The sequence below is a fragment of the Dendrobates tinctorius genome, unplaced genomic scaffold (assembly GCF_039654945.1).
Source record: "Dendrobates tinctorius isolate UK_male_01 unplaced genomic scaffold, ASM3965494v1 ptg000157l, whole genome shotgun sequence".
NCBI classification, from domain to species: domain Eukaryota; kingdom Metazoa; phylum Chordata; class Amphibia; order Anura; family Dendrobatidae; genus Dendrobates; species Dendrobates tinctorius.
Window position 1 is genome coordinate 9,242,821 of NW_027361824.1, and position 27,446 is coordinate 9,270,266.

Consider the following 27,446-nt stretch of genomic DNA (forward strand, 5'->3'; position numbering starts at 1 on the left):
CTTTTTGTGCAGGTACAACAATAAAACCTACCGTATAGACGAGATCGCCTGGCACATGACTCCAGAGTCTACCTTCAAGAAGGCAGACGGAAGCGAGATCAGCTTTGTGGACTACTATAAGAACGTAAGACCTGCTAGGATTAATGAGATCTGGAAGCCTTGAGCGCGAAAACTCAGGAAATGTGTTTTCGTTTTTTTTTTGTTTTTTTAATTTTCTCGTTAAATACATTAGATAGAAAAAAATTCTTAAAAAAAAACAAAACCTTAGATTGTTCACAACTCAAATTGATTTATCCTTGGAGTGGGTGGACACCTGATACCAACATCGATTGCTGTTTTCAGCTCCCGTTGCGACTGTGTACAAAGCAAGACTTTGGGTACTCACCGTAAAATCTGTTTCTCAGAACCTTCATTGAGGGACACGAAGCCACGGGTGTAAGCTGCTGACACTAGGCAGAATAAAGGCTTACTCCTCCCCAGAAATATATACCCACCAGCTGGGAGAGAGCCAAACAGTTTGTGAGAAAGCAGTGGGAAAGGAGTTAAAGGTGTGGTTCCACTATTACTCCCCAGCAACATGCCCGCTGTCTTGGGGTCATACGTGACTCCGAGCTTTCCTTTGCCCCCCACATTCGATCACTGGCTCGCTCTTGTTATCTGCACCTCAAAAACATTTCTAGAATTCGACCTTTTCTTACTTTGACTCAGCAAAAACTTACTGTTTCTCTTATTCATTCTCGTCTCGACTATTGTAACTGTCTTCTAATTGGTCTCCCTTACGGTCTTACCAAACTCTCCCCCCTCCAATCTGTCTTGAATGCTGCAGCCAGGATCATATTTCTCACCAATCGTTACACCGATGCCTCTACCTTGTGCCAGTCCTTACCCTGGCTACCCATCCACTCCAGAATCCAATACAAACTTATTACCCTCACCCACAAAGCCCTCCATGGCTCAGCACCACCCTACATCTCCTCCCTTGTTTCAATCTACCACCCTACCCGCGCCCTCCGTTCTGCTGATGACCTGAGGTTAGCATCCTCAATAATCAGAACCTCCCACTCCCGTCTCCAAGACTTTACACGTGCTACGCCAATTCTTTGGAATGCACTTCCCAGGTCAATACGATTAGTCCCCAATCCCCACAATTTTAAGCGTGCCCTGAAAACGCATTTATTCAGACTGGCCTACCGCCTCAACACATTAAGCTAATCTATCCCTCTGTGGCACAGCCAAAAGTTTTACCATAACCAGGTTCCCTGCATCATGTTCCCACATGCTTTATGCATCCATTAGCCCTCTGAGTCTGTACTGTTACACACTTAACATTATGGCTGGCCCAAACAATCAGGGCAATTGTTACCACCCACCTTTCCTGTCTACCTCTTTCCTCATAGACTGTAAGCTTGCGAGCAGGGCCCTCATTCCTCTTGGTATCTGTTATGATCTATGTGATTATTGTTATGCTGTAATGTCTATCGTCTGTTCTATTCCCCTCTGAAATGTAAAGTGCTGCGGAATATGTAGGAGCTATAGAAATAAACTTTATTATTAATAAAGGAGATTACCCTAAATTGAACCAACAATGGCTCAAACAGGGAGCAATGGGTGCTGTGTCCCCCAGTGAAGGCTCAGAGAAAAAGATTTTATGGAAAGTACCCAAAATCTTCTTTTCTCTATTGCTTCTTTGGGCAGAGACAGTAAATCATGGGACATCCTAAAACAGTCCCTAGGGTGGGAAGTGACAGGTACTCAAAAATGTAAGATTGGCAATCGCTAAAGAATAGGTGAGAACCGTGTAGCACTAGGAGAAGGTGTGGACTGAAGATGAGGAAGCAACCTAACAGCCCATGAAGCTCCGACTGTTGTGATCCTAAGTGGAATAGGTCTTTACCTCACTCTGATCCTGGAAAGATGCTGATTGAAAATAGGCCACTCCAGAAGATGGGAGGAAAGAGGTATGATGTACCTAGAGAAGGAAGGGAAGTAACTGCCTTAGAACAGTTTCACACATCCAGATAATTCCGATACCGGAAAAAATGGTACCGGAGCTATCCGTGTGGACACGTGGTACCTCCGTGTGGCAACCATTTGCCGCACGTGAGCCGCATCAGGACCACACGGACGGCCGCCGGGAAGAAGCACTACAGTAAGCGCTGTTCCCGGTGGTAGGAGCTGACCGCGGCTGTCATTATTCTCTCCTGCTCTGCTGGCAACAGAGAGCAGGAGAGAAGAATGAATGAAAACCCGTCGTGGGGTCCCCCTCAGTTTGTGAACCAACCAGACGAATGGTGGGGGCTTCAGCCCTCATCTGTCAGCTTCATCATGGTTGGTTCTCAAGAATAGAGGGGTCCCCACGCTGTTTTTAAAATTATTTAAATAAATTAAAAAATGGCGTAGGGTCCCCCCTATTTTTGACAACCAACCTGACCAATGCTAACAGCTGAGGGCTGATATTCTCAGGCTGGTAAGGGGCCACTGATCTTGGGCCCCCCACAGCCTAAAAACAGAAGGCCCCCAGCTGCCCAGAAAAGGCGCATCTATTAGATGCGCCTATTCTGGATTGTTGCCCGGTTCTTCCCATTTGTCCTGTAGCGGTGGAAAGTGGGGTAATAAGGGGTTAATGTCACCTTGCTATTGTAAGGTGACATTAAGCCCGGATTAGTAATGGAGAGGTGTCAATAAGACACCTCTCCATTACTAATCGTAGTTACTCAAGGGTTAAATAAACACACAATAAGAATAAAGTAATTTAATGAAAGAATACAACACACTCATTGTTTAAATCTTTATTACACTGCTAATTCCTTTGCGACGCCATCGATAATAAAGCAACAATATACATTACCCGTCCGGGCTCAGTCACATCCCACGGCGTAAATCCATCTCGGGGGTTAATCAGTTTACAGGCGGAGCGCTGCTAACACAGTCGTTCCCGAATGTAAACTACTGGGGAGTGAATGGAAGCAGCCGGCGCATGCTCAGTAACTAGCGGTGACGTCACTGCTCTTCACTAAGTCTTTGCTCTGCTTCCATTCATTCCCCAATAGTTTACAGTCGGAGAGGCTGTATTAGCAGCGCTCTGCCTGTAAACTGATTAACCCCCGAGATGGATTTACGCTGTGGAACGTGACTGAGCGCCGGACGGGTAATGTATATTGTTGCTTTATTATTTTAAACTTTTTTTTTACAGGAAATCGATGGCCTCGCAAAGGAATTAGCAATGTAATTGGCTCCTCCCGGTCAGAGATGCTTCATCCGAGGGGGGAGAGAAACTAAGGTACGATCTAGGGACGGACCATCGTGTCACCTGAATTTGGTGAGCACGCTGAAGAAGAGGGGAAGGGGCAGGGAGATGGACACCGAAGAGACAAGATCACAAGAAAGATCGAGGACTCTTTCACCATGGGCGCCAAGGTCTTTCCATGGTAAAATTCCACACCTAGGTGAAATAGGCATGCTAACGCCTACAAGGGAGCAGTAATGAGCGCCCGTCTTAATGGAAGGCTCTGAAAGAAAGGCTCTGAAGAGAAGATCCTTACCTGTCTCTGGAAATGGAAAACTACTGGTCATGTTGAAGCAGAAAAGAACCAGCTTAAGGATGAACTCTCACATCTTGATGGGCGAAGTTCTCTCGGCGAATGAGATTCGTCAAGAGGCACAGCCTTAATGAGGTCCTTGTCTAGTATGGCTGGCCCAGGCTGCGAAATCAGGTGCTTCATGTTGAGGCATATGGAAACAGTCCGTCACAGTCCAAGACAGGTGATGCCCCTGAAAGGAAGGAAAAAAGGCGAATAACTGCATGCAGTTACGTGAAACCAGAGATAAGTATTCTTAGCTGAGTCCCCTTAACAGATTAACCTAATGACAACCGTAGGGAGAAAGAAAGAACCAGCGTTAATCACTTTTTTAGGGGCTTCGGTCCGCTAGGATCAACAACTTCGTTGTGGGAGCCCAGAGGGAAACTTTGTACAGGAACCTGGACAGATAGGGAGAGTCCTACCTGTCCAATAGTGGTAAAACACAGTCCTAAACACAGATCCTGCGACCCAAGTGCAGAGATAGCTGGCGGTTTCGAACCAATTGTGGATTGATTAGGGGAGCCTGTGTTGAGTCTGGGGGCAATGGTGTGGGGCAACGTACCAAAAAATAATGAACGAGGACCACTGAAAAAAGGATACAGTATCAGTGGGATTAGGGGGAGCCATTTCGTTGATGAACAGCGACCTGTTTTCTGGCTCTAACCTTGTCTGTAATTCCATCTAGACTGTAGTACCATTTCTGTAACTTCACCAACTAATTATCCTATATTATAGCCGTAAAGAAACCTAAAAACACCAAAAACAAGAGGGACTTTACAAATGGCCAGGGAGTGAATAGTTAAAAAGTGTAAAGTTTTTTTCAATACATTAAAAACAATATAAAACGGAGAGAGCACTGCAGGTTTACAAGAGGAAGATGGGTACACCCAGGTAGTATATAAACATTAGCAAATACTCCCAGAATTAAGATACCATATTCACATAGAATCCCCATGCATGTATTGAGATCCCAGGAAGGGGATAAGGGTAATCATAGAATGCAGTAATTGTTACTATCTATTATACACATGTCAAAGAAAAAAACATATAATGTAAAAGGTGTATAGCAACGATTATACGGTATGACAGTTTGTATGTTCATACAGAGCTGTCAGCTTCACATCCATGTTTAAATACATAAAAGGCAAGGTTGCCAAGTGGGGAAAAAAAGGCTATTGGTAAATGCAGTGCTGTCAGTTAGGCATGCAAAGAAAGTATGTTGGATATACTCATATGTCCGGATTCTTTTCATGGACTTTAGCTCAGCGTTCAATACCATTGATCCGAATTTACTTCATAAGAAAATGGTAGCTCTTGGAGTCCCTCTTAACTTATGCTTGTGGATTTATAACTTCCTGACAGCCAGGATACAGAGTGTAAAAGTTGGACCATTCACTTCGGACACCTTGGTCACAAACATCGGGGCACCTCAGGGGTGTGTTTTGTCCCCGTTACTGTTTTCTCTCTATACGAATGATTGCATCTCTTCAGCAGACTCAGTAAAAATCTTGAAATTTGCCGATGATATGACACTGATTGGTCTCATCAGGGGAAATGCTGAAGACTTGTATCGGAGTGAGGTGGAAAGAATATGTGACTGGTGTAAAGCCAATAATCTTGTACTCAACACTAAAAAAACTGCTGAGATGGTTGTGGATTTTAGGAAAGATCAACATGAGATACTTCCAATCTACATCCATGACGAAGTGGTTCTTAGGGTCACAGAGACCAAATTCCTTGGTGTTATCATCTCTCATGATCTTAAATGGGGGAAAAACGTGGATGCTGTTATAAGAAAAGCACAACAGAGGATGTTCTTCCTGCGTCAGCTGAAAAGATATGGTTTGTCTAAGAATCTGCTGATCTTATTCTTTAATGCTGTCATCAGATCTGTGATTTGTTCCTCTCTGATAGTCTGGTATGGGGGAGCCACTGCGCATGACAAACTCCGCTTACAAAGGACTTTCAGAACAGCAGAGAGAATTATAGGTTCCCCCCTGTCTAAAATCCAGGATCTTTATGATAAGAGTATTCGATCCCACGCATTGAAAATTTCATCCGATCCCTCTCACCCGGGACACTCCTCATTCCAACTACTCCCTTCAGGACGTCGCTTCAGAGTCCCCAAATGCAGCACCAACCGCCATATGAACAGCTTCTATCCACTCTCTGTTCAACAATTAAATCGTCATGTGTAGACTATATACTGTATCTGTCTTGTTAGATGTTACTTGTTGTATCTGTTGTTATATATTATGTTGCCTCTTTGCCACAAAGAATTCCTTGTATATATGTAATATGTACTTGGCGATAATAAATTTGATTTGATTGATTGATTTGATACAGAGGACAACAAACAGTTTCAAATAATGGAGTACATAATAAAAGGTATTGTACCATAAAAATGATGACTGGGGACCCCCCACACCCGATGCACGTTTCGCAATGAAATGCTTCGTCCAGGGGGCCATATCTGGAACTTATTGAAGACTCAACGTGATCTGTTTCTGAGGACACAAAAAAGGTGCCGACAATAAACAGACTGTGGATAGTGGATCGAGCACTAGACAGTTGGCGGCTTGGGCAAATGCATTATAGCTACAGATAAGGGGGTAGTATGACACGCTATGGATAGTGGACAGAGTGCCGGGTGGTGGTTAATATAGGTAACTGCTCCCTTTTCATGGTTGTGGAACTGGTGGAGCACCTGGTGAGTTTTATCCATAGAAAAAAAGGGTGACCGCTGTATAGCTGATAGCTCTGGCATGGAAGTTGGGGATTCTTGCATAGTGCAGAGAGTGGATAGAATGCCAGACAGTTTACACATAGGTAATCACTCCATAGATGAGCTCAGGGAGGCTGGTGGGTGTGATTCACTAAAGTTCTGCATATGTACTGTATCATTAAATAACAGAGGCAAGGAAACACATGACAGACTATTGCCCGTAGAAGCGCTGTCTGAATAAGTCAGGGATGTGTACTACTCTAACGGGTTACAGCACATCCCTTGTGGATCTGTGGACTTGTCCCATGTGCGGCTCCTGTGTATAACATAGGCAGGTGCGCCTTGCGAGGAACTGGGAATCTGACTGACCGGCCACCAAATGCTGCAGGGGTACCTGAGAGATCCCTCAGACAGGGCCGCAGGAAAAAAGATCTCAGAATGTTACCTGAACTGCATACATTTTCCTGAAAGTTCTCAGTTCTGTGGGGACACTCCACCAGATTCAGCATGATGGAAACCCCCGCTGGGAGCATAGGGCTGCACAGAAGGTCTGTCTTCCCTGACTCTGAGAGGCTGCTTGACAGCTGTCATCTAGCTGTCCAACATGTCTTGTAGCTTGGAGATCACCAGCCGCCCTGAAGAGTGACTGAGGAAGACCGGAGTACCAGTTTCCAGACGTGGTCTCAACTTTTTCTTCACAGTTCTGAAGACTGTATCGGGAGCCCCCGGGTGAAGGAGTCGCTGGATTGGCAACATCTTCCTTCCTACACAGTCATGTCTAGATCAAAGTGAATTGGGGAACGTGTCCGATCCTGGGGTTGCCTCTGGGAAAGAGGAGCAAGACATGACAGTAATCCCAGATAATGAAGGGAGCAAAGGGGATCCAGTCATGGAGCTGGAGTAAGCCTGCTTCCTGGACCTATGTGAGATCTGTCATCACTGCATGATTCTGAGTCATGTGGGAAATTGATCAGAGCTGCAGGGCGAAGGATTTATTAGTCCAATGCATGGAGACCTCTGCCACTGACTAAGATGCCTTGGTCAGGTCTCTACTTCTTAAGATCGGGAGGCAACCTACTCGGAGGAGTGGGTACGCTGTTATCCCTGGTGGAGGGGGGTTCCAGAGACACTTTCATGTTTGGGTTGCTGCAGTCAGTGCAGGGACCAATTCCATAAAGACACTAGTAGTCTTACTATGAGGGGAGCAATAAAATTAACCTATAAACTATGGTTTTGGAGTGGGATGTCCCTTGAGAGAGATGTCCTGTAGTCTCTATGGTATTGGAATGATAGGTCCATAAACTCTATGGTGTTGGAAAGAGATTTTCTGTAGACCTAGTGGTGAGCCTGTGCTGGAAAGAGTAAAAACTTACGCGATTAGCCGGGGGAAAAAAGACGCAAGGAAGTTTCCGTGACTGGCCAAGGGGCATGGCCTAATTGGAGAATAGAACTAGGATGAAGCTGGGACCTAAATTTGGAAATGGCTTTGTGGGACGAGAATAAATGGGGAGCTATCTTTGGGAAAAAAACAAGGCAGAGAAGGGACTTGAATAAACTTGGGTGCTATCCAGCAGGAGGACGCCTGTGCCACGACTTTTAACAACATTTTCCCTTGATCCTGTGGAGCCCTTGCCGCCATGAAGAGTGACTGGAAAGAGGGGGAACCTGTTTTCAGATGTGGTCCCGACTCATACTTCATAGTTATGAAGACTGCATCGGGAGCCCCCAAGTGAGTGGGGGTTGCTGAAAAGGGTATGTGGTCCTTCCCACACAGTCGTGGTCCCAGACGGTGCAGAAAATGGTGTCAACCCTGGATGAGGAGTGGGGGGATCACTGGGGGTGAAAAGCAGGACTGTCTGCCATGATCCGTCACGAGACACTCGTGAAGTGTTAGGGGGAAGAGAGTCCCGCCTCGGTCTAGAGAGGGGACGATGTGCATGGCGCCACACTGTTCTCTCTATCCCCTAGGTGGAAAAAACGGTGATAATTTACACACTGTTACAAGCTGTATCTGAAAGAAAAAGGGAAATCATTGGAAAAACACAAGATGGTAGAGACTGGTCTGAACACGGACCTGTGTCTGGCCTTCTCTGGGTGGGTGTAGCCTGACTGGGAGGAGTTGTCTTTTTTTTATTTCTGCCTAGTGGTAGCAGCATACCCTCATGCTTTCCTGTGTTCCCCAATGAGTTTTATGACACAGCATTTTATTCATTGACTGTTTATATGTTGACTTTTGAGTTTGTTTCTTTCTGGTTCGTCAAGAAAACAGACTCTTGTTGTATAAGCCTGTAATAGTGACTTAAAAGTTGACATTTGATGTAACATATTGTGGTGTTATCCTTGATGACTAGAAACGCATGATAATTGAACAATGATGTTTGTTGATATGTTGATTACACATTGTCCAGACCAGCTAGCTTGCTGACCTGCAAAACACAGGAGGGAAAACTATGCAAATAAATTAAATAATTAAACAGTGCAAGTTGATCTCGTCACCATTCTTCCCCTTTACCTCTTGGTGCTGATTTGAAGGACAGTTTTTAACTATAAAAAGAAGATATATGCGCCTCTATAAGATACACCTTCACAGACAGATATACATCCAGAGATCCAAAGAACCAGAAACTCTCTACAGGACAACAGCCAGGGCATCATGGCTCCATCATGAGGGACCAAGATATGATATTCTTCAGAATGTCAGCTTAGAGAACCATGGCCTCTACTGAAAGAATACAGATCTGCTCCATTGACAATCGCTGAACCATGGATATGTTTGGGGTAGTCAGGATTTCGACACACCGGTCACCTGAGCCCCATAGATACGTTTCTGAAAGCCAGGAATGGGACCCACTAGTCACCTGGCTCCATGGAGATATTAGGAGAAGCCAGGCTGTGACCCTCTGGTCAACTGGTCTTGTACCTAAATGGACTGTCATCTTCCTAAACTAGTCGACACCTCCTCTCTGTGATACCGGGCTTGGAAGCTGAGAATCCCAGCTGCTTTAATCTTAATCCCGGTGAGTCAGCACAAGGGTGAGACTCCATCTTGGGTATTTTGCTTGGACTGTTCTACGTGGTGTCTGCCAGTTTTTGTGGTTCAGTAAAGCATCGCCACACTGTTTTACCCCTCACCCTGTGTTATGAGTAGTATTACGCACATCGGGAAAGTAGAGCGGTCGTTCGGTGGGATGTGCCCTGGTTCATGTGGTTTTGGCTAGTGGACCAGGGCACCCGCTGATCTTCCCTCCTCCTCCCTGTGTCTCCAGAGATGGCTCAGAGAGAGGATTTTACGGTAAGTGCCCAAAATCTTCTTTTTGTTTCGTCTCGTGTCCCCATTACACCGTGCATGGAGCGGTGCTGTCCTGGCTGTGTACACGGTCACAACGGGAGCTGAAAATGAAGCAATAGAGAGAATTAAATTTTTTTTTTTCTTTTTTAAGAATTTTGCTTATGGGTGATCCCCTCCTTTTATTATTTGCTGGTGACTTGGACAAAGTTTAAATAACCGAGACCTTCATCGTCCTGCTATTTATTTGCATCGCCCTCAGCAATACAATGAACAAGTGAAAGACCTGAGCCAGCCGCTAGTCGTGAACATTCCCCGGAGACCCAAGCCGGGAGCCACAGACGGAGCCATCATACTGGTGCCAGAGTTATGTAACCTAACAGGTGAGCGCAAGCCCCGGCCGGGTTACTAGCAGTGCTCGCTGACCACGCCGCAGTTACCTCTGTAATTGTAAATGGTAGCTAAATAGCCATAAGGCTGGATTTGTCTGTCCAACATTCTTGGTCCAAGTGCTGACTGCTCTGTCCGCATTGGCTGTGGGCCTCCGGTCTTGGGCTCAGCTAACTGTAGACATGTACAAGTTTGACGCATTGCCGGTCTGGACATCGCAGGGTGTGCACGGACCAATAATGTCATGTGTGAAAACAGCCTAAAGCAGAGCTCAAGAAGGTGGTGGGAGTGCAGTATTAATGCCTTCCCAAAAATAATGACCTGGGAAGGGGTCTTCACATAAGGGGAATGAGAAGCTGTGCTCCCGCCACACACTGTAGATGCCGGCTAGATTATATAGCCGGCATCTGTCTGACAGTCGTGGCCGTCCTGTTGTGTTCCTGTTGCAGCTGTTAACCATTTAAATGCCGCTGTCAATCTCCGACAGTAGCATTAAACAGAACGCATGCTCGTTCCCTATCCCTTTGGCTTCCCGCGATGTGATTTTCACAATATACTGCAGTACTGTGGTATAGTACAAGTGATTGTTGGTTGAAATTCCCTAATAAACTTTTTAAAGTAATGTAGAAAATTAAAGGAAAATTGTTTTTAGAAATATATAAAGAATTAAAAGAATATATAAAATTCTTATTGTCCCCATTTTACCGTGTTAAAACAGAAAAAAATACACTTGCTAATGTCACGTTTGTAAAACTCTGATCTATTTAAACATGGAAATAATTAACCTGATTGGTGAATGCCATTAAGAGAAAAAAGTCAGAATCCATTTTTTTTTTTTGATCACCTCACCTCCCTAAAAAAATGAAAAAAATTAAAACATTTAATAAGCAATCAAAGCATCGTATGTACACAAAACTGATATAAATATAATCCGCTTCCACATGAAAAAAGAGCCTCATCAACAGAAAAATACAAATGTTACAGATCTCAGAAAATGGGAATAAAGCAAAACATTTTTTCTTTACAATAATCTGATCATTTTTTCTATTTGACGGGAAAAAAAAATTGACGTTTGGCATCGCCATAATCAGACTGACATGGACAATAATGTTTCCGATCCTGTGCTCGGACCGCCCTGCTCCCACCCCACAGACACCGCGCCAGGAAAATAAATTTTCCTCCTGTGTGGTTTTAGGCAATAAACTCCATCTAGGATTCGGCCTATTTTGTTAGTTTTCTGCTAAATAAAATGATGGGACCTGTTATACCGGAATGATTAGGTCTGCCCTGTCCGCTGTATGGCTGGTATCTTGCAGATCGCTAGGGATCGCCGTCTGAAATACGCCGGTCCCAGTAATGCCCCCCGGGGCTCCTCACCAGGAGGCAGCCGCTCGTATTCTCATCTCTTACCGCTTCTCCCTTATAACACAGGTCTGACCGACAGAATGAGAAACGACTTCAACGTCATGAAAGATCTGGCCGTTCACACCCGCTTGCCACCAGAACAGAGGGAGCGGCAAGTTGGGAAGTTCCTCAAATACATTCACAAGTGAGTAGCCATGGTGGCTGGTAAGGGCCGTCTGCCTCTGATCTGTGTCTTCTATAGGGCAAGATAAGTTTGGTTAGAAGCCATGTTTGAGTTTGTGGTTTCCAAATTGGTTCTCCATTGAGGTGGTGAGTGCCTCAGGCATAGCAAACACACTCATTATGGAGGCTCCTCGTAGCAACCTCAGCTGTCAGTATGATTGGCACATGACCGAACAGCTCATATAAGCTGGAATTTCTGTGATGTCGACCCTTCAGCCTCATGAGAACAGTAGATCGGAGACATTCCTCTATTGTTTTTCTTGCTGCTTGACTACAAATGCAAGGGAGACCTTGCCCAATGAGATAAAAATAAAACCAGAGATGCCTGACCACAGTTTAATGCTTACCTAACCAAATACATGTTTCACCACTGCTTCCTCTGGGGACCACACCTCCAGAAGAAGCGATGCATTCTGAGATGGGAAAGCACTATACTGAGGTATGGCTTCTCTTGTGGGCCCTAAAGCTGCTGGATCCAATAGAAGCAATGGCCACTTTTCCATTCCTGACAGTGGGGTCCTGTTCTAGAGATGGATATGTCCCAATAGAGGATCGGCAGTGGGGTCCTGTTCTAGGGATGGATACGGTCCCAATAGAGGATCTGCATTCAAGACACTTATTGGGCTCCTTCCATTCACCACACAATAGTGATGAGTCCGGAGATTGTATTTTTCTCCTCTCTTTAGGGACGAGAGTGTACAGAAAGAGCTACGTGACTGGGGGCTGAATTTTGATACCGAACTGCTACAGTTCGAAGGGAGAATCGCACCTCCGGAAAGAATCCTGCAAAAAGACAAAACTGTGAGTAGTTAAGTAGAGTGAGCGCACCGCGACACCTTTCCATTCCCCCCACCCCCCCCCCACACTATTTTTTTCTTTTATTATTTTCATCTTCTTCGCCACAGGAGGGCTTGTATTTTGCGGGATGAGGTGTAGTTTTGAAGGATTAATAATAAATTGCACTGAAAGTGAGAAGAAAATGGTATAATTTCTACAGTGTTCTCAGATTGATTCTTGGTTGCCCACTGCTTTACACAGATCTGGCACGTAATTCAGGTTGCTGAGAATCCGGGTGACGACCTCCCGGAGATCCTGCACTGAGGTGTGTAATTTGTGATTTCTGATTTGCAGGCAGTATATGATCCACAGTTTGCTGACTGGTCGCGAGAGCTGAGGGGTCCCGTCCTGCTCAGCACCCTGGATCTGAATAATTGGCTGCTCTTTTACACCCGGAGAAATTACGATGCGGCGAACACTCTTCTGCAGAACATGTTCAAAATCACACAGCAACTGCGCATCAAGATGAACCGGGCGGTGATGTGAGACTCGGGGGGGGCTCAGCCGAGGGGCTCGCGTTTTGCAGATCTTACACCGTAACGTTTTGTTTTTGTCTTTTCTAAAGGGTTGAAGTCGAGGACACGGTGGGAGGATATTTGCAGGCCTTCCAGCAGAACGTTACGGACCGCACAGAGATGGTGAGGAGATATTGGACTGGGTGGAGATGTAACCAGCAAGAATGTCCGAAATGTCGCCATGATCTGTCTCTGCTCTCCAGGTCGTCTGTATCCTGTCCAGCAATAATAAGATGAAGTATGACGCCATCAAGAAGCACCTGTGCGTGGACTTCCCCATCCCCAGTCAGTGTGTCGTCGCCAGGACCTTGAGCAAACCCCAGACTGTCCTCTCCGTCTGCACCAAAATCGCCTTACAGATGAACTGCAAGTTAGGAGGAGAGCTGTGGTCCGTGGAGATGCCGGTACTTGCGTCCTAACACATATACATGGCAAGGGGTCTTGGCTCCTCTCCCCCATGTGGCGAGGAGCAGGGAAGCTTGACCCCTTCCATGTGGCGATAACCCCCCGGTGGGGGCTGAGGGGCAGGGAGTGTAATTCATGCATGGTAAAATCCAGTGAAAAATGTATTTTTTTTTTTTTCTTTCTCAGCTGGAAAAAACAATAATCATTGGGATTGATTGCTACCACGACACCCTGCAAGGGAGGAGATCTATTGCTGGCTTTGTCGCGAGCACAAATAAGCAAATGACTCGGTAATGTATCTGCTACGTCTAGGTTCCTCATACATTGCTGGCTCTTCACTCCGGCTAATGCAGAGAACTACATTCAATGTTTTTAATGTTTTTCTGTGTCTTCACGTGGCCTAAACTTATGCACAGTGCTGCTGTTCTGGGCTATGGGATCGTGGATATGTATGATGGGTATATGGGCATGGAACTATGGGATGGAGGATGTGTATGACGGGTATATGGGCATGGGACTATGGAATGGAGGATGTGTGATGGGTATATGGGCACGGAACTATGGGATGGAGGATACGTGTGATGGGTATATGGGCACGGGACTATGGGATGGAGGATGTGTATGATGGGTATATGGGCACAGGACTATGGGATGGAGGATATGTGTGATGGGTATATGGGCACGGGACTATGAGATGGAGGATGTATGATGGGTATATGGGCATGAAACTATGCGATGGAGGGATATGTGTGATGGGTATATGGGCGCAGGACTATGGGATGGAGGATATGTATGATGGGTATATGGGCACAGGACTATGGGATGGAGGATATGTGTGATGGCTATATGGGCACAGGACTATGGGATGGAGGATATGTGTGATGGCTATATGGGCACAGGACTATGGGATGGAGGATATGTGTGATGGCTATATGGGCACAGGACTATGGGATGGAGGATGTGTGTGATGGGTATATGGGCACAGGACTATGGGATGGAGGATGTGTGATGGGTATATGGGCACGGGACTATGGGATGGAGGATGTGTATGATGGGTATATGGGCACTGGACTATGGGATGGAGGATATGTATGATGGGTATATGGGCACGGGACTATGGGATGGAGGATGTGTATGATGGGTATATGGGCACTGGATTATTGGATGGGGGGAAATGATTATAATTTTTTATAAATATCCACAGTTGGTTACTATGCCAGGGCAACGCCGGGCTCTTCAGCTTGCATATAATATTTTCTATTTTTTTTTTTTTTTTAACTATGCACAAGATCAGAGAATGGTGCAAATGAAGATGTACTGATGACAACATGCATGTTTTCAGGTCGCAATTCAGGATTTTTCCTACGCCTCATTGGGGGACACACAGTGGGTGTTATGCTGCTTGCCACTAGGAGGACACTAAGTAAACACAGAAAAAAGTTAACTCCTCCTCTGCAGTATACACCCTCTCGCTGGCTGGGAATTCCCCAGTTGTTGCTTAGTGTCTGTAGGAGGCACTTGGGTCTGGTTTCAGACCCCACCATTTTTATTTTCATTTTTGAATTTTCTGTAAATTTTTTTTTTTTTAATTAACGAAGTGAAAGGGGCGACGGTTCCTTTCAAAGGCCCGCTCTCCCCCAAACCAACAACTGGCAAGCACGCGGAGTATACCTCCCCATACACTTTCCTGCGACGACTGGGGCATACCTGATTCTTCTGGGTGACTGTTCCTTCATGGTCCCGGTCTCCCCGCACGGATACGAGGGCAAGCGTGGAGCACACGGATAGCATGGAGAAGAACTTGTGGAGCGCTTCGGATGCCCTGAATCAGCCCCATAGCCTCTCCATCCCCCTGCCCATAGGGTGGATCGATTGAGGTATACCCCTTTAACAACTCCTCCAGCTCTGCTACATCGCCCGGGAGCTTTTTTACCTCAGGATCTGAGGTGGGATGAAATCTGCAGGCTCCTGGACAGCACAGCCGGCGCGAACACCGGATTGGAGGTATGGGGTCGGGTCCTGGTCCCTGGGAGAAGCGCTGACCTAGTCTCAGCGGTGGTATATCGGCGCCCCGTCGTGGCCCCCCGCTTCCCCCCTTCACCCGGCGCTCGCCGCGGGTAGGCCCAAAAATGTGGTCCCCGGCTTTTCGGCCAACTAGGCCGCAATTTACCTAGCGCCGCCCACCGTTAGCGCCACAGCCCACGTCTTTGGCGCTTCTCGTTCTGTACGAGAGGTGCCCTGCTAGTCGCGGGGGCCATGTCCTTAACCCCCTCTGTGCCCCTCGGGCTCTGTGACTGCTGCGGGGGTGTGCACATGGATGGACAGCACCTGGTGACGCTACAGGGCCACCGATATTCTTCCCAGGAACACAGCATCAGGACCGAGTGTAAGCTGCATCTGCCTCAGAGCAAAGCTTAACCCCTACTCTGCACATTCCCTGCAGCCCAGGCTCTGCTTGTAACCCTTTCATGGGCACTATGTCTCAATCTAAAGAGGCAAAATGGGGGGCTAATAAGAAGCACACTGCATTCTTTACTGCTTGTACCACAAGACTGTCTTTCTCAGTGCCCAGACTAATCCGCTATGCACGGATTGTGACCCGGCTTGCGCTAAATTGCCATCCGCCGCTGCAAGGTGTTCCCTGCGTTTAGTTCCCCTGAGTGGGCTGCGTCCTTGTCACGGTCTCTGGAGTCACTAACCAAGGCTATAGACTTCCTCCGGGAATCCTCTTTAAGTCAGAACGCGTCTTTACCACCCGAGGAGGGCTTTGGCGACCGCCGGGAACCGTCCACCAGCAGGGGCCGTGCTCGTTCAGGGGATCCTCGGTCTCTAGAAAGCGGACCCATGACGCGTCCCCTAGTCACGTTCGCGCTTCAGCATCGGCGAGTTCTGCCTCTCGCTCTCCTAATGTTCACAGAGAACATGAATCCGAATTCGAGTCTGACACGTCAGTCCCTCAGAATCCCCCAAATGTCCTGAGTCGCTTGATTCTCTTACAAAGTCAGTCAACAAGTTTTCTGACGTTGGATGAGGAGGATATTCCTGCTCCGGTACACGTTTTCTCCTTTCAGAAGACTAAACGTGAACGCAGGGTATTTGCCTGCCATCCAGAGTTTTTGAACATTGTCCAGAAATGTAGGAACCGACCGCATAAACGGTTCAAAGCCTATCGAGGCTAAATACCCCTTTGCTCCAGATCTAATGAAGGATTGGTTACAGTCCCCCTCGGTGGATCCTCCTGTATTGTGTCTTGCTCCTAAAACGCTTCGATCCGTTTCTGAGGGCTCTTGAGTCAGAACCCCCCCCTTCCCGATCGTCAAATTGGCTACTTCGCCCGTTCATTTTTTGGAGCTTCAGGAGCTGCTCTTTTCCCTTTCGTGACGACGTGAGTGGCTAAGGACAACCAGTGTCGCCAAGCAGATAATTCACGCAGATTTTGTAGTAGACTCCTCTTTAGATGCCGCTAATTGCGCTGCTAAGGCAACCACTAATGTAGTCTCCATCAGAAGAGCCCTATGGCTACGTGACTGGCGGGCAGATTCCACTTCCAAGAGATCAAAGACTTCTCTGCCCTATCAAACTGGTCGCCTGTTTGGAGGAAAACTAGACCAGCTCATTTCTGACACTTCTGGGGGAAGAGTAGGTTCCACCCCCAACACGGGGCTGTCCGGCCATTTTTGGAATCAACAGCTGTCTTGTTTTTCGACCTTTTCCTAACTGCTCCAGCTGGTCCTCCACAACCTTTTCTTCCGGATCAGGTCGGTCCCCGCGTGGAGACAGAGGTTCCCAGGTCTCTTACAGACCTAACCGCTCTTGGAAACCCAGGCCATGAGCATCTGGATCTAGGGGAGCAGATCCCATAGATTCTCTACTCAATGCCTTGTTGTGGTATCTGGCAGACACCGATAAAGTAGGCGGCCATCTGCTGTCATTCAGTCACAGCCTTCCTTCGGGCCGTTTCATGCACCACAAAGAGACGGAGTCTTCCTTCCGGTCCCTCAAGACAAATGGTTCAGCGATTTATTTTTTTTCTTTTTCGAAACTTTTCTTTGTGTTTCCAAAGAAGTAAGGAACGATGTGGCTCATACTGGACTTCAAGCTGTTAAATCAGTTTGTCAAGGTACGGCGATTCCGAATGGAATTCCTCCGATCGGTTGTCGCCTCCATGTAAAAGGGAGATTCCCTATCATCCATCGGTATCAAAGATGCTTACTGTCACATCCAGATTTGCCCGTCTCACCAGCAGTTCCTGCGTTTTGCAATTCAAGAGGAACACTTCTAGTTCGTTGCCTTGCCCTTTGGACTCGCCACCTCCCCCAGGGTCTATACCAAGGTCATGCCGGATGTCATGGCCATTCTCCACATTCGGGGAGTGGTGGTACTGCCGTTTCTGGGTGACCTGCTGACTGCTGATCAAGGGTCTGTCCCTTCCAGCCTGCGAGGAGTCTGTGGATATCACAGTAAATACACTTTCTCGCCTGGGTCGGAAGATAAACTTCAAAAGGTCTTCCCCAACACCGGTCCAGCAGATTTCCTTTTTGGAAATGATCTTGGACACTTCTGGAGGGAGAATGACCAACCCGCGGGAAAAGGCCCGAGCCTTACAACAGGCAGCACGGACTCTTTCCCGACCGGTTTCTCACTCCGTACGTTTCAGCATGATTGTTCTCGGAAGGATGGTGGCAGCGATGGGAGTGGTCCCATTCGCACAGTTCCATTTCTGCCCTTTACAACATGCGTTGCTGTTAACTTGGGACAAGAACCCGTTCTCCCTGGACCGCCGGTTCCTTCTGTCCCTGCGGGTCAGACGAGCCCCCAAGCCGGGGGACACTGAAATCCTCCCTGAGATAAGGGAAGTTCTTTCTCCCAGTACGATGGTCGGTGGTGACCATCGACGCCAGTCTTCTGGGCTGGTGTGTGGTTTTTTCTTCGTCACCACACTACACAGCGTTGTTGGTTAATTCGAGAGTCACGTCTCCCCATCAACATCTTGGACATTTGAGCGATCAGATAAGTCCTACTGCGTTTCCACCATCTCCTCGCAGGTCACCTCATCAGGATCCAATCCGACAACGCCACGGCTGTGGCGTATATCAACCGTCAAGGGGGTACTCTGAACAGGATGGCCATGCACGAATTGAGTCACATCCTCCATTGGGCCGAGACCAACCATTCGCCTATCTCAACAGTCCACACCCCGGGTGTAGACAATTGGGCGGTGGATTTTCTCAGTCGCCAAGGCCTTGCCTCAGGAGAGTGGTCTCTTCATCCGGAAGTTTTTTCAGCAGATTTGCTATTGCTGGGGGACTCCGGATGTGGATCTTATTTCCTCAAGACTAAACAAGGTACCTCGATTCATTACATGATCGCGCAATCAATACGCCATCGGAACGGACACCCTAGTTCTGCCGTGGCACCGGTTCCGGCTCCCGTGCATTCTTCCCCCTCTTCCCTTGCTCCCGAGGGTAATCAAGAAAATTAGAGCAGAGGGAGTACCAGTGATCCTAGTCATGCCAGATTGGTCGCGCCTGCCATGGTACACAGAACTAATACAACTAGTCGCAGACCTTCCCTGGCGACTTCCAGATCGCATGGATCTACTCTCACATGGCCCGATTTACCACCAGAACTCTGGGGCCCTGTCTTTGACGGCGTGGCCGTTGAATCCTGGATTTTAGCACAGGCTGGTTTTTCTCCCGATGTGATCTACACTGATTAATGTTAGGAAGCCCGTGTCCATGCGCATTTATCACCGCACCTGGAGAACCTTCTTCTCGTGGTGCAAGGACCATGGTCGATCCCCACTGGTGTTTTCTATTCCTTCCATATTGGAATTTCTACAATCTGGATTAAGGTCAGGTCACGCGCTTAGCTCGCTCAAGGGCCAGATTTAAGCCTTGTCAGTGCTATTCCAACACAAAATTGCCACCAAACTTCAGGTGAAGACATTCATTCAGGGAGTCTCCCATGTTGCGCCTCCCTATATTAAGGGCCATTGAAATCATGTGACTTTAATTTGGTTCTCGGAGCCTTACAGGAAGCTCCTTTCAAACCACTGCAGTACGTACCACTAGCTATTCTCTCTTGGAAGGTGGTCTTTCTAGCGGTAATTACATCAATCAGATGAGATTCGGAATTGGCGGCCCTGTCCTGCCGTCCTCCGTTCCTGAATTTTGATCAGGACAAAGCAGCTCTCAGGACGTCCCCGTCTTTCCTGCCCAAAGTCGTGTTTTCTTTTCATCTCAATGAAGAAATTGTTTTGCCTTCCTTCTGTCCAGCACCAGTCCATTGCATTGAGAGGGCCCTCCACACCCTGAATGTGGTTAGGGCTCTGAGACGGTACATCTCGCGGACGGCTCCCTTCCACAAGTAAAATGCCCTGTTCATACTTCCACAGGGGCATAGGAAGCGTCTAGCTGCTTCAAAAACCACGCTAGCCAGGTGGATTTGCTTGGCTAATCAGGAATCCTACCGTGTCAGGGACACACCTGTCCCAGCAGGGATTAAGGCGCATTCTACCCGCTCAGTGGGCGCCTCTTGGGCCATTCGGCACCAGGCATCGGCAGAACAGGTCTGCAAGGCTGCGACTTAGTCCAGCCTGCATACCTTTACAAAACATTACCAAATTCTTTCTCAGGCCTCTGCGGATGCAGCTCTTGGCAGACGCATCCTTCAATCGGCAGTACCACATTGTTGAGTCAGTGATGCATGGGGTATTGGCAATTGTATGTTCCCCACCCAGGAACTGCTTTAAGACATCCCACTGTCTGTGTCCCCCAATGAGGCGTATGAGAAATAGGGATTTTTGTGTACTCACCGTAAAATCCTTTTCTCCGAGCCAATCATTGGGGGACACTTCACCCACCCTGTTCAGCCTATTGGCTAACTGTAGCATTCTTAGGTTTTCACAGAGTTATGGTTATTGTCATTTGTTTAATGCTCCTACTGCTTTTTCTCCGAACTGGGGAATTCCCAGCCAGCGAGAGGGTGTAGTTAGGAGGAGTTAACTTTTTTCTGTGTTTACTTAGTGTCCTCCTAGTGGCAAGCAGCATAACACCCACTGTCTGTGTCCGCCACTGATTGGCTCGGAGAAAAGGATTTTACGGTGAGTACACAAAAATCCCTAAGTACTCTTTGATGTTTCTTTCTATTTTAGCTGGTTTTCCCGATGCGTCGTCCAGGATCAGAGACAAGAGATTGTCGATGGCCTGAAATTTTGTATGCAAGGTAAACAAAAAAGAAAAGTTCCAGTTGTTAAAAGAAAAAAAAAAATCTGGACGGATTTTCACTGAACAGAGTCTGGTGCAGGAGACCTCGGCGTAGATTTGTGCTACAATTTATGCCATTTTCTACCACATTTTAGTAAATGTGCCTGCTCCACCAGATTCTCCGGGAAATGCCGTGGCTGTGAAAATAGTGGGGGAAAAATATCACATTTGTTTATAACACACGAGGCAAATTTGCTAAGATTTTTTCCCGTGTCTGTTAGACTGGTGCAAGATCCGTTTGCAGCAGGCTGTATCCGTACACCATGTAGTGGCCATTCATGGTACTGCAGCTGAATTAAATGTGATACGAGCTGCAGTACTGAGAACGGCCACTACATGGTGTACGGAGCTGCGCTGTGCATTGCACACATCTAATGCAGGGGTGTCTGATCCCCACCCATCCAATGTCGATGACCTATAAAAGAATTTCAATGCACCTATGGGGGGCATTATTTACTGGTCTATCATGATGCCATGATTGGGGGGCATTATTTACTGGTCTATCATGATGCCATGATTTTTTTTTCTTTTCTTTGTCCTTTCTTTCCCTCTAGCGGCGCTGCACGCGTGGACTAAGTTGAACAAAGACCTGCCGCAACGCATCATCATCTACAGAGACGGTGTAGGCGACGGGCAGCTCAAAACCTTAGTGAACTACGAGATCCCACAGATCATTGACTGCATCAAGTCTGCTGGACAGAATTACAGGTGCGGTTCAGAGGTGGCCCCAAACCCTTATGTTTCCTGACAGACTTTATTAATTTTTGCACTTTTTAGTATTAAAAAAAACTTTTTTTTTTTTTTCCCTAAATTTCTCCATCAACCTAAGCCGTACCAGGACTTGATCATTGCGGAATGAGTTGTAGTGTTGAATGACGCCATTCATTGTGCCATAAAGTGTACTGATAAATCGGAAAATAATTCCATGTGGGGGGAAATTTTGGGGAAAAAAAAATTCGGCCATAGTTTTGTAGTTTTTATCTTTTTTTGTTTTTACAACGTGCTGTGTGCGGTGAAAATGACCTGACAGTGTGATTCTCAAGGTCAGGACGATGACAGCGACACCAAACTTCTATATGGTTTTTATTTAAATGGTGGCACGTTTTTGTGACCTGTTAGAAATGATGCAGAGAGAGTCCTTCCTTCGTTTTTCTCTAGTCTAAAAAATCAGAAGGAAGAGAAACTTCAAACTCTAGATGTTAAAAGATGTATAGGCAGAAGATACCCGTCTGCTCCAGAGGCCTGGAGGAAAGACTGTTCATTGTTTGTGTCCTTACAGGGACCCAGCCATAATCATCAACATTAACCGAGATAAACACGTGACATGTATCACTCTGTGTGTAATGACTCTATAGAATATCAGAGATTCACTTTCTGTATTGAAGAAGTGAAATAAATTAACTTTTTGCTGATATTGTAATTTTGTGAGAAGCATGTGATCCAGGCCAATCCCTAGTCTGAAGATTCTTCCTTGGGATCTGATCTCGGTGGTGGAGGTGTGAACCAGCCCCTCTTTGATCCATTGGGGGGGGGTGTAATCTGTATAAAATCTTACATTTAATGATAGTAATTCTGGTAGTGTTGACTTCAGCCCATAGGGTCAGTGATATCCAAGCCTTGTCAGATTTTGGAAGCTAGGAAGGATCTGGTCTTAAAATAACCTTACCTTCCGAAAATAGCCATGAAATTTCCTAGGAGTCGAGAGAATATTCTTCCCTCCATTTGTACGAATCGTAGGAACCCAAAGGAGGAGAAATTTCACACCCTGGATGTTGGGGACTTTAATAAATTACATGTTGGTAACCAAACCATGGAGGAAGAGCCGGTGTTTTTCTGTTTCCTTCCAGGGCTCTAGGAAAGTCCTTGCGTCTCGAGGTGTACCTAGCTAGATGGGTTAGGGAAGCCATTAGGCTGGCCTACTACTCTTGTGGTGTATCAGTCCCAGAGAGTATAAAGGCTTACTGTACCCAGGCAGTCACAACCTCTTAGCAAGAGAGTACAGAGGTGTCTATTGACCAGATATGTAAGGCAGCAACATCTCCTCTCCGTCCACCTTCTACAAGCTCTCCAGGCTTGATCTGAGCTCCTCTGCTGATCTGTCCTTTGGGAGATGTGTTCCACAAGCTTCGCTCCCTCCCTAATATGGCTTTGGTGTCTCTGTAAATCTCTCATGTGGTGCTATCAACGGAGAAAGGATAAGACTAAATTACTTACCGATAATGGGTTTTACCATGATGGCACCCAAATATATCTCTCCCGTCATTGGTTTTGGTGTACACTAATATTTAGGTGTATCGTCTAGAGGGTGTTGTAGTTGTCTGGTGACTGTATGGCCATATGCCTGTATTGGAGGTCCTCTCATGCTCTGTAATCCAACTGATGCCAAGGAGGGGTTCCGCTCTTATATTCAGTAGGCTCATGTCCTTGATGGGCAGATCCCCTCTCTCGTGTGGAGCGGTCATGGGCTCTGGAAATCAAAATGTTGTATATATCCTGAAATGTTATGATTAAAAGCTACAGCTCGCCACACAAGGGACCAGCGCGGGCACCTCTCCATCCACGGAAAACTGCAAAAAGTTGTGACAGAAAATTCTTTTTTAACCACTGAAATATACATAACATACCTTACAATTTTGCTATCGCCACAATGGTACTGACCTGAAGAATCACGTTGAACACCAACAAAACTAAACCCAATGATGGAATTCTTTATTTATTTATTTTTATCATTTATTTGATGCACCTTTTTTTTTCTTTTATCTTCCTGCAAAAAAAAAAAGTCTCTTACGGCAACAGATGAAAAAAAAAGTTATGGCTTTTGAGAAAAGTGGAAAAAATTGAAAGTCTAAAATTGAGAATTGGTTGTGGATGGGGGCTTTCAGGCAGAAGGTACAAGATTAAGCTGCTTTTGTCCCTCAACATCATCTTTAACCCCTTTCCGACATCGGGCATATTAGTACACCGATGTTGAACTCCTCTGGTGCTGGCGCTGACATGTGACATGCTGACATGCGCGCAACAGCCATGGGTGGAATAGCAATCCACCCACGGCTGTTAACTGGTTAAATGTCATAGCCAGGTTGCTATGAATTCCGCCCGGTGGTCGACACTCATAGCAAGTGAGCGTTTCTTCTACATACAGGCGATCTGATCATTGCCAGTATGTAGCAGAGCCGATCGGACAACTGCAGCTTTTAGTGGCCCATGGGGACTATTGCATCATGCAAAAAGTAAATAAAAAATAAAAAAAAAATAGAAGTTCAAATCACCTACCATTCGCCCCATTCAAAATAAAACAATAAAAAAAAAAATCACACATACACATATTTGGTGTCACCACATTCAGAATCGCCTGATCTATCAATATAAAAATAAAAAAGAATTAACCCGCCTGTTAAACGGCATAACGAGAAAAAGTCAAAATGCCAGAATTACATTTTTTTGGGCGCTGCAACGTTGCATTAAAATGCAATAACTGGTGATCAAAAGATTGTATCTGCACCAAAATGGTATCATTAAAAACATCAGCTCGGCGCACAAAAAACAAGCCCTCATCCAACCCCAGATCATGAAAAACAGAGACGCTACAGGAACCGGAAAATGGCGCATTTTTTTTTTTTTTTTAACAAAACTTGTATTTTTTTTCACCACTTAAATAAGAGAACCTAGACATGTTTGGTGTCTAGGAACTCGTAATGACCTGGAGAATCATAATGGCAGGGCAGTTTTAGCATTTAGTGAACCTAGTAAAAAAGCCAAACCAAAAACAACTGTGGGATTGCACTTTTTTTTGCATATTCACCGCACTTGGAATTTTTTTCCTATTTTTCAGTACATGATATGTTAAAACCAATGATGGCATTCAAAATTGCAACCTTTCCTGCAAAAACCAAGCCCTCACATGGTCATATTGACCGAAAAATAAAAATTATGGTTAAGGGAAGAAGGGGAACAAAAAATGAAAATGGTTATTAAGGGGTTGAGAAGCCGGCTTGTAGATGCAGTTGATCCCATTAGGTCACTTTTAGGAGGATGTCCAGTATCAGATTGCCAAGTTAATGGGGGCCGCTCTGCTGACTTCTGCTGTGTTTTTGTAGATGCTATTCATTAATCACATGAAATGTGTTTTTTTTTTTTTTTTTTTTTTTTAAGCCCTAAACTAACCGTGGTGGTGGTGAAGAAAAGAATAAATGCCAGATTCTTTGCCGTTATGGGCGGCCGGCTCCAGAATCCACCTCCGGGAACAATAGTTGATAGTGAAGTCACCAGACCTGAATGGTTAGTACCCATATGCCCAGAATAAGTATGGAGGGAGGACTAGTTATGTCTGAAGTGTGACTCGAGATGAGCGAATTTGATTGCGTCAGGGTTTATTTGGCAAGCGAAAGCGCTTACCGAAGAAGCTATAGCGGGAACCCGGATACCTGGAGCATGCCGGCTGATCTGCTGTCCGGCTCCGCAGCTGCATGTGTCGCGGCTGTGTGACAGTCACAACACATGCATGGAGAGCCCAACACAGTGTCTCCATGCATGTATCGTGACTGTCACACAGCCGCGACACATGCAGCTGCGGAGCAGAGCAGCTGATCAGCTGGCGCCATCCAGGTATCCAGGTTCCCGCTGTTGCTTATTCGGCAAGCGCTATAGCTTGCCAAATAAACCCTGTCAGATCAAATTCGCTCATCTCCTGGGAGACTCTCACTTTATTCCAGACCCCACGCCGGGAGTTGTTTGTCAGTCAAATAAATGAGGATGAGTTGCAAAGCCAGACTCTGCCACATACAAAAAGTAGCACTGGTTTCTAATTTCAGATCAAGGGAAAGTGGACACTAGGAGGTATTTTACTGTAAGCTCCTGGCGTTTTAAACATTTCCATAGGTCTCTCTTCCTCCATGGTCAGGAGGCTCAAACGTGGTGTGCTCAGTATCTTAAAGCGATTGTCTATTACTTGTAAAAAATTGGCCAATGGGGTCTTAAATAAAAAAAAAAAAAGCCTCCTGCCGGACCCTTGACATTCCTCTGTGATACAGATCAATTCTCTTCCTCTTCCTGTGAATGTGATCCCTGAAGTTCATCAGTCATCACTAACTGGCTGCAGCGGTCACTTGGTGTTCCCCGCTGGAAGAAGTGCAGAGACTTGGGTGGTGGGGCTCTTGTAGAGGACTATCTTTTTGACCTTTTAAGACACCTTGGGCCCAGTTTTAATATAACCTGTAGTGGAGTGGCCAGCAAAGATGTGAGTGCTGCTCTTGGCAATGAATCCAAACGTCTTCTGTAAAGTCTCCGGCACAGAACTCGCTCAGAGGTGGCATGGACTTTAGGGCAGCCGCAAATCCATTGTTCATGGACTTTCCGGAGTCTCCATAGTTGTCAGGTTAAACCGAAAGAAATTAAGTGGAGTACGAGTTAGTATGCAAGCGAAATAGGAGCATGTTCACACGCGCCATCAATACAGAAAAAAGCCCAAGACCGAAACGCAATATCCTGCTGTAAGTAAAAGCAATCGTGCATATGACATATGAATAACACTGGGTATTTAATAAACACAGTTTTTTTATTAAAAAAAAAAAGCGATAAGCATCCCACCAACGTTAAGGTGTAGCCAAGTTCTGGATGGTGTTGATGAAGTCTCCAATGTTATCTCTATCCACTACGGCTTTTACTTATTTACTTACAGCGGGTATTTATCTTGTGTGTCTTGGGTTTTATAGTTGCCAGGTTGCTCTCGATAGATTAGCGATGGCTGACACGATCGTCTATAAACCATTAATGCCCGTGTCGTCTGCTTCCGCACAGGTATGACTTCTTCATCATCAGCCAGTCTGTGAGACAAGGGACCGTCTCCCCCACACATTACAACGTTGTGTACGACACCATAGGCCTGAATCCCGACCGCATGCAGCGCCTCACCTACAAGCTCTGCCACCAGTACTATAACTGGCCTGTATGTAATTACTCGGAGATTGCTGGAGAAGGGACTTCCAAAGTCCTTGGTGTTCACTGTTGTTTTTTTTCCTCTTAGGGTGTCATCAGAGTTCCAGCACCGTGTCAGTACGCTCACAAGCTTGCCTTCCTGGTCGGGCAAAGCATCCACAGAGAACCACACAATTCTCTGTCCAATCTCCTGTACTACCTGTAGAAATTGTGCAGGGCTGAGGATTGTTCAAATTTCTGTCTGGTTTGATTTGAAGTTTTTGAGAAAATTGGCAGAGTTGGAAAAGCCAAAAGTGGCAGCCATCAAATTGTAGCTGTCATATATATTTTTTCTTTTTGCTTATATTTTATTAATTGTAAATTATATTGGTTTATGTGAACAATAGGTTAAATAAAAGTTACGTTCTGGCTCTTCAATCATCCGATGTCCATTAGACCTGAGATTCTTCTGCTAATTTTTTGGACGATTTATGGAAGCCTCACTTGCTTAAAAGGAGTTTTTTGGAATCTGATTATTTTAGGGTCTGATAAAATAGAATCTTTAGTCTAAACTAATGTTCTGTAAATTCAGGCCATCTGTTTGACTTTTGACCCAGCTTCATAAAGGTCACTCCTTTAGGTGTTGGGGCAAACAACACAGCCTATTCAAACCATGATGGAGACTTGAAGCACCACAGCCACATCAAGAACAACCAGCATTCTGACATTGGGAGAAGGACACTGCATTTCTCTCGCCATGTCTACATTCCCAGAAATATGGATCATTTGGGTTATTAGCTCCCATCCAAATTAGGATCAAACAAGACTAATAGGTTCTTCATTCCAAGTTATTATATAGTGACTCCAGGTGTTGTCTCCCAGATGTAAACCTAGTGACTTTCAGATGTAACCATTAACTTCCTTCATGGGAATTAAAAT

At 46.0% G+C, this 27,446-nt stretch overlaps 1 protein-coding gene across 3 annotated transcripts in view; it reads left to right on the top strand.

Annotated features, from left to right (window-relative positions):
- LOC141051551 (piwi-like protein 1) overlaps window positions 1-26,945 on the top strand; it is an 87,673-nt gene extending 60,728 nt beyond the window's left edge. For all 3 annotated transcript variants that reach the window (XM_073548530.1, XM_073548528.1, XM_073548529.1), the window contains exons 9-21: window positions 13-124; window positions 9,855-9,975; window positions 11,414-11,531; window positions 12,256-12,370; window positions 12,701-12,888; window positions 12,972-13,044; window positions 13,125-13,325; window positions 13,513-13,616; window positions 20,483-20,553; window positions 21,149-21,302; window positions 24,747-24,872; window positions 26,391-26,538; window positions 26,617-26,945. In XM_073548530.1, the coding sequence (XP_073404631.1) occupies window positions 13-124; window positions 9,855-9,975; window positions 11,414-11,531; window positions 12,256-12,370; window positions 12,701-12,888; window positions 12,972-13,044; window positions 13,125-13,325; window positions 13,513-13,616; window positions 20,483-20,553; window positions 21,149-21,302; window positions 24,747-24,872; window positions 26,391-26,538; window positions 26,617-26,733 (1,648 nt within the window). In that variant the 3' untranslated portion in view covers window positions 26,734-26,945. The remainder of the gene's footprint in view (window positions 1-12; window positions 125-9,854; window positions 9,976-11,413; window positions 11,532-12,255; window positions 12,371-12,700; window positions 12,889-12,971; window positions 13,045-13,124; window positions 13,326-13,512; window positions 13,617-20,482; window positions 20,554-21,148; window positions 21,303-24,746; window positions 24,873-26,390; window positions 26,539-26,616) is intronic.
- The last annotated feature ends 501 nt before the right edge of the window (window positions 26,946-27,446 follow it).